General features: G+C 50.3%; 1 protein-coding gene across 1 annotated transcript in view; it reads right to left on the bottom strand.

The window, feature by feature from the left end:
- Window positions 1-3,781: 3,781 nt before the first annotated feature.
- The window catches only part of Per2 (period circadian regulator 2), a 41,889-nt gene continuing 35,520 nt past the window's right edge, over window positions 3,782-10,150 (bottom strand). The window contains exons 21-23 of the mRNA XM_013122132.3: window positions 9,459-9,651; window positions 8,455-8,605; window positions 3,782-5,902 (exon numbers count right to left, since the gene is read on the bottom strand). Of these exons, the coding sequence (XP_012977586.1) occupies window positions 5,753-5,902; window positions 8,455-8,605; window positions 9,459-9,651 (494 nt within the window). The 3' untranslated portion in view covers window positions 3,782-5,752. The remainder of the gene's footprint in view (window positions 5,903-8,454; window positions 8,606-9,458; window positions 9,652-10,150) is intronic.

Below are 10,150 nucleotides of genomic sequence, written 5' to 3'. Positions count from 1 at the left end.
TGCCCCGCCCCTTTTATAGCGACTTATTTGCATGTCAATGCACCGATTGGCTGTGCGTGCCCGGAGCTGCCAGCCGCGAGGCTGCCCGCATCCAATGAGAGTGGCCCGCTTTGTCAAGACCCGCGGGGCCTCTGGCAGCTGGCGAGGCGGAGCCCGCAGCCGGACCTCCTGCCACTCCCGCAGGGGCGGGACTCCGGGACAGTGACCCCGGGCTTCTGCCTTGCTTGTGTACTTGTACCTCCCTCTGCTGAGTTATGAGCCCAGATCTGCCAGTCCGTGAGCCGGGATTTAAGCTATCCATTCTTCCGTCTGCGCAACCAGCCGTTCCACCCACCCCTTCACCCTATAGTGTTTTTGCTTCCCTTGGTTCCCCAAAAGTGCCTCCCGAGAATAGCGGTCCAGTCCTGGACCGCGAAGTGGGTTTCAGGCGGGGCAGTGCCAAAATCAAGTCCATGCCCTTGGGGCCTGGAAGGGACTTTGGGTCACTGGGGGCCAACTTAGCAGGAGTAGGGACGACCCCTGGACCCTTGTGGTTTTTCGTGGACTCCTGAGGACACCTGTAACCTTTTTATACCAAGGTCCTCAGTCGTTCTCACTGTAATTTCTCTTTCTCTGAGCTCTTTCTAAGTCACTTACCCAACACTTACTTTGTCTTTCTCTATTCCTAACCTGCCCCCCCTCCGCCCCCGGCCCCGCGCCAATCCTCTATTTCCTTGTTCTCCGTCCCATACCTGCCTAAACTCCCCTAGTCCCTCCGCACCCCCATCCGGTGCTTTGCATTCCCCTGCCCCCACCCCTTTCCACGCCCACCTCCCTCCCCCGCGAGTCCCCTGCATGTCCCCCTACCCCACCCCCACCTCCGCCCCGCGCCCAGTCCCTCCCGGCTCCTCCCCCTTCCATCTTTGGGCCCTGCAGGCGGAGGCTGCCGTCTGGTCCCCGTAACTTGATGCCCGTGACAGTTGGCAGCTGCAGCCGCTTCGGCAGAGAAAAGCGGCAGCCCGGCCAGGAGCGACAGGTGTTGGCCGCGCCTTTGTCTCGCTGGCTTTGTCCCGCAGGCAGCGACAGGCACGCCTGTGTCGGCCAGACGCCCAAACACCGCGTCGTCGGCGGTCCATCTGCCGGCCTCGCCTCGCCGCGGGAGGGGGTGGAGGAGTGCGAGGGCGGCGAGACCGCGCCCCCAGGCAGCACCCTAAGAACCTCTGCCTCTGCTCCATTGTTCTTGGTTTCTGATGCTGCTTCAGAGCCGGGACACCGGGCCGGCTCCCAGCGGGCCTTTAGGTCCTCCATCCTTAGGCCTGGGCACTACCAAGCACCACTACCAAGCACCACTGCACTCTTCATCATTCAGGTCTTGGTAGCTGGTGCTTCTTCAGCCTGGCTGGAAGGCCTCCGAGGAAGAAGACCAGGCAGGAACTGGAGCAGTTGGGCTCCTCTACCCTCCTAAAGATGTGTCTGGCAGACTCCTTGTGGCTCCACTGCAGAGGGGCCCCCAAAAGCGTCAGGTAGGACGAGCTGGGTGAGAGGTCTGAAGTTTGAAGGTGTCCAGAATCACCTGACTAGCGGCCCTCCTGCTGTCTCTCACCTTTGCATCTGAATTGTTCCTCACACTACCCACAGCCCATTAGCACTCACCCGGGTATTCCCGACGAGCTCAAAAGCTCGGTTCTCTTGCACCATCCCCCAGGGACTGCTAAGGGTCCCCGTCCCTGGTGGTAAGACTCCTATGTAGGGGTGGGAATGATTCCAGTGGGGGCAGTTTGTGACTTCACTCTTTAGCTATTAGCTTTCAGTAAAGGAAATTCTAAAATGATTACTTTTAAGTTTTCACTACTTGGAGGCAGGCAAAAATAACCTTTGGTAGCTTTTGTGTGTGTGTGTTTCCTTTTTTCTTTTTTACTCGATAGTTTACAACTCTTTTGTACTTCTCCCCACATCCAAATGAGCAAGGCTCCTGTTGGTACAGCATAAGGGCTCTTAGGGAAGACTTCAAAATGCCAGGGGGACACCTGATGGGAGAGTTAGAAGTGGTGTCAAGGGGCTGGAGAGATGGCTCAGAGGTTAAGAGCACTGACTGCTCTTCCAGAGGTCATGAGTTCAATTCCCAGCAACCACAGGGTGGCTCACAACCATCTGTAATGAGATCTAGTGCCCTCTTCTGATGTGTACATGGAGGCAGGGTGTTGTATTCATAATGAATAAATTTTAAAAAAGAAAAAAAAAAGAAGTGGTGTCAAATAAGGACATAAAACAAACGGCTAAAGGAGTTAAAAGCAACTAAGAACTGCAAGGAAAGCAAAGCTACCCAGAAAGAGAAATGTAGCCATAGCCCATTCCTAGGTTTGGAAATCAGTCATGGACTACAAAGCTTTGTCCAGTGCTGTGTGAATCGGGGTGTGTTGCAAAATGCTGTCTAGTACTGGGAGAAAGAGAAATTGAGTACTTGGGGTATGCCTCGGTGTGATTAGGCATTCTTCTTGGAAGGAAATGAGGGTATGAGACAGGAAATGCATTTTGGTCAGGGGTGGGAGGTAGGAGGAGTTGCTTGAGGTCCCCCTGCAAAGCTGGCCTCATTTTAGTGATTTCATTGGCTAGGTGGCTTAGACTTTTTGTCCCAGAAGTTTGACTACCCCATCTTGAGGCCAGGAAACCCTCCTCCTCCTGTCCACCTCCCTCAGCTGACCTATTACTTCCTGCCATTTGTCCCCTGGGTCGTATCTTACCTTCAAAGTTTGCCTGCATGCAGACTTCCTGATCATTAGGGCCTTTTGACCCCCCTAGAGCCAGGAACAGAGGCCAACAGAGGCTGGGCAGGGCCACAGTGGCCACAGGGTGACTAGTTAGCAACAGAAATAACAGGCCATAAATCCCCAGAGGGACAAAGGCAGCAGCCGGCCTGCAGGCATCCAAGCACTTTGTGGGCAATCTGCCCAGGAGACTCAAGAGAATGTCCTTTTGGTTTGAAAATAAGAGAGAGGGGCTGCCCTTCGGGTTATACTGCAAAGCACAATTAGAGCCCTCCAAGACTCAGTCAGTGAAGCAGCCATGGCTGCCAGGAAACTGTGTTTCAGACCACTGTATCAGCACTGTGGTCAGACAGCACATTCAGAGCTCCTGAAAGCTGATTGCCAGACCGGGTGTCATGCTGTCCCTCTGCTCAGGTCCCTAGGACCCTGGCTTGGAGAGAGAAAAGAAAAGCAGTCCTCTTCAGAGTAGTTCTCACAAGGTTGTCTATCAGAAGGGCCAGGGTAGAAGGCCTGTGCCCTCAATGTACGCACCCAAAGGCTGTGTAAGCCTTTTCTAGCATGGCCCCCATGTGATTTCTGCACTCTCAGTTCTGAGGCCAGCACATAGGCAACCCGTCAAAGCTAGCATTAAAGGAGAGGGTACAGGGGTCATGCTAAGTGGAGGATCTGCTAAGCAACCATGTGTCAGTAAGAAGTCATCAAGAGACGGGATCAGAGAAGGTCTAGCTAGATCTGCATTACAGGAAATTCCTGAAGGGATTGAATGGGCCAGGGAGGCTGAGCATGGGAGAGACACAGATAGGAGCTGGGCCAGCAAAGAATACCATGCAAGGGAAGTGATGAGTTTGCTTTTGGGACTGAAGAAACCCTAATGTACCATTTTTGAGGTTCCTTAAAAATTTTTTCTGATGTCATTCTATTTGGTTTATTGGCCTATGTTATGTTAAAAATATATACACTGTTAGGCTACTAGGTTCCCCCTAATTTGCATGAGGTCCTGGGTGGGTCTCCTTCACCACAACAAACAAAGCATACAATTGAAAATAAAAATATACTTGCTTTATTTAACAATTCTCTAAAAGGCAAAAAAGTCATAAAAAGACACAAGCAGTCACACAAATGTATTGCACTGGGTGAAGGTACGTTTGGTTTGCACATGAGCAAACCACTTGTCCGGCAAGGCTCACAAGTTGTCACACAAACTCTGAGAGCTTATTTACATTAAAAAGGAGGCTCAGTTTAAAATAGAGAAAGTCTCATGACACCCGTGTAAAGCACACATTCTAAAGAAAACAGGACTGGGTGCTTGGCGTCTTGTAAACACATTCACGAACATTATCCTAGGAAGTCAACTTCTGAGCAGTTAACAATCAAGGAATATATATTAAATAATCATAAAATAATGCTGACGGTAAACATTCAAGATAGTAGAAAGAAGGTTTTGGCAGTTTTGTGTTTAAGTAACAAGCGTAGGCTTAGACCACCATCTATCTATCTACCCTTAAGATCCAACTGGTGAGGGAGGCAGCTGTCTGTAACACCGAATTTCCATTAAAACATGGCTACTACCTTACCGCAGTCAAAGATGGTGTTGCTTTAGTAAAAAAAAAAAAAAAAAAAAAAAAGAGTTCTTGTTTTTATGAAAAATAGGGTTAACATTCAGGCATCGGATGGCTTTACTCTGAAAACCAACTGCAGTAAGACAACTTTGTAGTAGCCGCTTAAGACTCAAGAAATTCTTGCTTTTTCTGTTGCAGACAATGATTCCTCACTGGTGGCTTCTCATTCACACCAGGGGCCACCAGTAAGCCTGTCAGATAATCTTTGGATGTCTGGTGCAGCATAATGTTTTGTAGAACTGGGCAGAGAGGTTCCCATCTCCCCAAAGGTTTCCAGTGGTCTGAGAGCCAGCAGCGTAGACAGATGTGGTGACGGAGACCTGAAGCCACAGGAACTAGGGCGCCAGCCGGGAATTTAGTGAGGTTGTTGGGCATCTTGCAAACCGTAGAACACTAAGGGTGGCAGTGGCAGTCACTACCCCTTCCCTGTGTTCAGTGACTGCTCTCTGCTGGGATCTGCTATCTTAGAGATTCCAACCAAAGAACACATATGACCGTGTCCCCACAACAGCAAAGCCTGGTTTGCAGATGCTACCTAGCATGCAGACAGGGTGACATGAATGATAGCACACCTCTCTGGAAACTGGTCATGATGGTGTAAGAAGGATGCATGAATGGCACAGAATGTACAGTGTGGGAGTGCTAGTCTGATGGCATTGGTCACGGGAACCACTAAGCTCCATTAGTCCAGGGCAGGCATTTCAACTTTGTTTACAAACAGAAGCACGTCAGACTGGAATGTTGGCCACCACAGGACCTAAAGCCAAAGCTGCCACACCATGCTCCAAACCACATAACGGAACACACGAGAGTCGGAACACACCGAGAGGATGCCAGCAGAGATGTACTCTCCACTTGGTAGGTAAACAAACACTCAGCAGGACTGCCTTATAATTTAGATTAAAAAGCAGCCCTCCCCATCTGATACAATCACACTGTGGGAAAGTTCTAGAAAGCCGGGCCCTTCGCTGAGTGCCTCATGTGACTTCCCTGCTAGTGTCAAAGCATGGTGTGATGTCTCAGTATAACCCATAGGGGCCAGTGGACACTGGTACACTGGAAAGGGGTCTCATTGAGGTTAAGGGACTTCTGAGGGCCTTGAGGCAAACTCCATGACACACAGATCATTTCAGTCTCCCCCAAGTTCAAAGACAAATTCAACGACAAATCTCACCCCGTCCCCCAAATTCCATATTTATATTTCAATACAAAAACGTATTTCTTTCTAAACCTCCCCACAGTTTTGTCATACCTTCAGAAAACTATGGTGGTTTGTTTTTTCTAAAACAAAAAAAGCAATATCAGTACATGTCCATTTCATTAGAAACAATGAGAAGATCTGTCTCTTCCAAGCACCATCTAATGTAGATTGCTGGCTGGGGGACAGGGTTACGTCTGTGTCTCCTTCCTGGGACTTTTCAGCTGCCCACTTTCCTCCTCTTTGGTTTCTGAGGTATCAGCGAGTCCCAAGGGAGGACTATCTTCCTCATACGGCAGGCAAATGTTACCCTTCTCCTCACTTTCACAGTAAATACACTCCTTCAAAGAAAAAAAGTGATATCAGAAAGAAGCAAGCAGCTCAATCTTTGCTGTTAATCCCACTCAGCAGGGCAGGGTGGACCTGGAGGCTGCTGGCCATAGCTGGGGCAGGGAGCTGGCTCCTGGTCATGAGTCGTTCACCATGATTTCCATCAAAAGCTCTCCATGGTGTGTGCTCAAGTAGAAGAGGATGTGTGTGTGTGTGTGTGTGTGTGTGTGTGTGTCTGTGTGTGTGTGTGTCTGTGTGTGTGTGTGTCTGTGTGTGTGTTGACTGTGGGAGGCCAAATGACCACAAAGTCTTTGTCAAGAAAACCCCTTCCTCAACAGATAGAACTCTACCTCTCTCTTCTCAAGAGTACTTAGATTTGGGATGTGTGTGACTTGCGAGATTGGACCTTCAGGGCATGACGGGTTCCTCCTGTCCTACTGCGGACATCTAAGTTCCCACAATGAGAGATGGGGGCCTGCTGCAGCCAGTGCCCATAGGCCTGTGAGGAAGTCTCCCAAGAGATCCTCTTGCCTTCAGATTGCAGGAGCCTCAGGCAAACCTTGCCTTCAACTTCACAAACTGTGCAAGCAGTTTAGGCTTATGATCCCAGCACTTGGGAAGCTGAGGCAGGAGGATTGCCTTGAGTTCCAGGCCAGCTAGGCTACAGTGTTAGAATCTGTCTGCAAGTCTCAGGACCTAGTGCTGGATGTAGTGGTGTGAACTTGTTAACCCAGCGCTGGGGAGCAGAGACAGGTGGACTTACTAGCCAGCTAGACTAGCTCTCTTGTCAAGCTCTAGGTAACAGGACACAGTCGCTGCCCCCCCCCCCCACACCGTTTCAAGTAGATTCAAGGTTATCCCTTAGCCTGTCTGCTTGACCCAGAACAGTCAAGCGAGAGCAGGGAACTGGCAGGTGAGACAGGAGGGGTGGGTCTGCACGACTATGAGGCCATTTATTCTAAGAATGGGGCATGGCTAGAAGGGATTCAAGTGGAGACTGTCTTAGTCACGGCTCTTGCTGTGGAGAGACACCATGACCCAGGCAACTCTTATTAAAGAAAGTATGTAACTGGAGGCTTGCTTATAGTTTCAGAGGTTAGTCCATTATAATATGGCAGGCAGCATGGAGGTAGACAGACACGGTGCTGGAGAAGTAGCTGAGAGCTACATTGATCTGAAGCCAAGTGAGAGCAGGGGACCTGGCCTGGCATGGGCTTTTAAAACCTCAAAGCCCACTCCCAGCAACACACGTCCTCCAACACAGCTACTCCAACAAGGTCACGCTTTGTAATCCTTCTCAAACGGTGCCACTCACTAATGGCTAAGCATTGAAATAAATACATGAGACTTATGGGGACCATTCTCATCCAAACCACCCAGAGATATAATATGATCTGACTCTGGGAGTGCAGGGTGGGGGGCAGTGAGCACAATGTGAGGTTACCCTGCAGGCCATGCGATGGGGGGGGGGCATGGTGGAGGTGGTGAGAAGCAGCTTCTCTCTCAAACCTTTGAAAGTTGAGTGGTGTGATCTGCTAATGACCAGATGGAGTAGGAGAGACATGCTGGGCGGCCCCAAGGTTAGCAGCCTGGAAAGGTGGGCCTCCATCCAGTGAGCTGGGGAGGGCTGGGATACAGCTAGTGTTCCCTATCTGTAGTCAGTGGTGAGGGAGACCATCAACAAGGGAGCCTACAGCAAGCGGAGCATTGGGAACCTGGAGGCCAGGGTGATTCCTGGTGCCCAGGAACCAGAGCTGTTAGCACCTGTGGACTGAGAGTCCCATCCTGGAGATGAAGGTGGCTGCTGCTCTCATACCACAGGACTGCAGTGGGGACACTTTACCTGAGAGTCAGCAGGGGGCAGCAGAGGCCTGGGGAGCACATACAGCTCTGGAATTCTAAGGACCAGGGGCCATAGCAGGAAGAGAAAGGTGGGCAGAGATGTTTGTATTGCTAAATAGAAATCAGAATGGTAGAAAGGGAAGCCATTCCCTTCAGCAAGCTGTTCAGGCTAGCCATTCAAACCTTTGGAAGGAATCACACCTAAGAGTCCTAGAAATTATTCTCTCTCTCTCTCTCTCTCTCTCTCTCTCTCTCTCTCTCTCTCTCTCTCTCTCTCTCTCTCTCTCTCTCTCTCTCTCTCTCTTCTTTCTTCCTTTCTTTCTTCTCTCCCTCCTTCCTCCCTCTCTCTTTCTCCCTTCCTTTTTTCTTTTCTTTTCTCTTCTTCTTTTTTTTTTGTGATTGGATCTCCCTATGTAGCCAGATCAGACTCAAGCTTCAATCCTCCCTCCTCAGCTTCCCAAATGCTGTCTATAGATGTGTTCTATCACATCTGATTTATTTTTCAAATCAATTTTGAATTCAGATGAGTGACATTTAGAGATAAACCAGGAAGACAGTACAGGGGTCTTCTTCAGTGAACCTCTGTTGTTTGATTCTTGAGACAAGGTCTTGCTATGTCTCATAAGCCAGCCTTGGCTTTCCAGTCTCCTCCTGCCTCAGTTTCTCAAGTGCGGTTGTAACCTTCGAGTGCTATGTGAGAAGGAAGGTTATGTAAACTCACTGTCACATCGATGGCGGTGGGCAGACCCCCAGTCTGGACCCATGGATGAACGTCTCGAAGCTCTCGCCTCTGGCCCTCAGTGAAGCGGGGCTGGGACCTCTGCAGCAGCTTCAGTTTCTCCCTGTCCTCCTTTAAGACTGACTGGAGATCCCTTTAGGGAGAGTTAGGTGTAGGTGAGGGCCACAGGCTGAAGGGACAGTATACTCTTTCCAATATCAGGAATGTAGCAGTAGAGGGTTAGGGTTGGGAGAAATCATTTTATTTAAGGTAACTTGAACTCTCTAGTGAGTGTTCTTTAGTCTTTTCTCTTAATGATAACCAAGGTCACAGTTTCAGTTTTTCTTGAAGTTAGTTGTGAGAGCCTGGCCCCTTCAGGTGTAGTCTTGAGCCTTGGGCTGGCTCTCACTGCGTGGTCAGTCTAGGAAACTTAACCATCCAGATTCTGGGACCACGCTGACTCCTTACTGCACCAACACTGGCCTGGACCACAGCTGTCTCCAACCTGAGGCTCGAGGATCCCCACCGGTTCCCCTGTTTTACTGACCTGGGGTTTGCTGCCTTTAGGAACCTCAGGGGTTCCCCTTCCTTTCTCCTAGCCCCATGTCGGGGGCTGCTCTGCAAAGGCAGTGAGTAAGCTCACCAGCTTCACAGCGAAGTCTGCGCAGGCCCAGCATCATCACAGACATGAGCTGATCACCCACCTTGACCCTTGGTTTCTTCAACTGAGACAGACATCCATTTACCCCGAAGGTGGGTGAGGAAACACATCTCAAGGAGCAACCCTGCCCTGATGCATGGCAAAAGCCCAGTGTGCTGTGGGCAGGAGATTGGGTTCTAACTGCCCCAGGGCAACAGGTGCAGGCCCAGTGGAGAAGCCTGCTTTCTCTCTACTGCCTCTGCCAAGGCTAGAAGGTGTTCCATGGGACATCCTGCCTGCCTGGATGACCTTGGTGTTGGAAACTCCTACCCAGCCCTCTGGGATTCCCAGGAGGTGTAACAGTTACCGAGAGGGCAGCTGGTATGTCATCATGATGCTGTCATCTGTGTTGGCCATCAGCAGCCAGATGGGGTCCTGCAAGACGTACTTAATGAACTGCTCACTTTCCTCTGTGTCTGTGATCATTTTTGCTTTGTGATTATTCTCTGAAGAGTCAATGCTTCCAAAGTATTTGCTGGTGTGACTTGTGTCACTACTGCCTTCAAAGACATGAAATGCACATCGTTATAACCTTGAGATAAGAAAGCAACTCTTGCAAAATGTGCTATGTGAAGCCATAGCAGCTCTGGAGAGCAGGTTTCCTTGGGGAAAGGCAGCCTGTGCTGGCCTACCTTCCCCTTCGATTCCCAATCCTACTAATCCAAATGATTTGAACGCAGCACCGGGAAGGTGATTCTCACCTGGGGCAAAGCTGAGCTCAGGCAGGGCCTTGTCTTGGAGCCCTGACCTTTGTCCTAAGCTCCCATTGTCAGTGGACTCTGAAAACAGATCTATCTTTAGACTCACAGTGGAGTCCTAAGAAGGGAGCTGCTGGCCTATTCATACCCAGCTGTTGCCCTAGGCAGAGAAGCCTGTGAGCAGGTTAGGGAAAGCTCACTTTAGGGCAGAAAAAGCGTCAGGATTTTGAGGGTGGTCATGTGCAGTTTGCCCCTGGAGGCTTGAGGGCACAGATGGACGATCTTTACCAGTAGAAGTTGG

Source organism: Mesocricetus auratus, unplaced genomic scaffold (assembly GCF_017639785.1).
Source record: "Mesocricetus auratus isolate SY011 unplaced genomic scaffold, BCM_Maur_2.0 Super-Scaffold_100010, whole genome shotgun sequence".
Lineage (NCBI taxonomy): Eukaryota > Metazoa > Chordata > Mammalia > Rodentia > Cricetidae > Mesocricetus > Mesocricetus auratus.
This window is presented reverse-complemented; position numbering and strand designations above follow the sequence as displayed.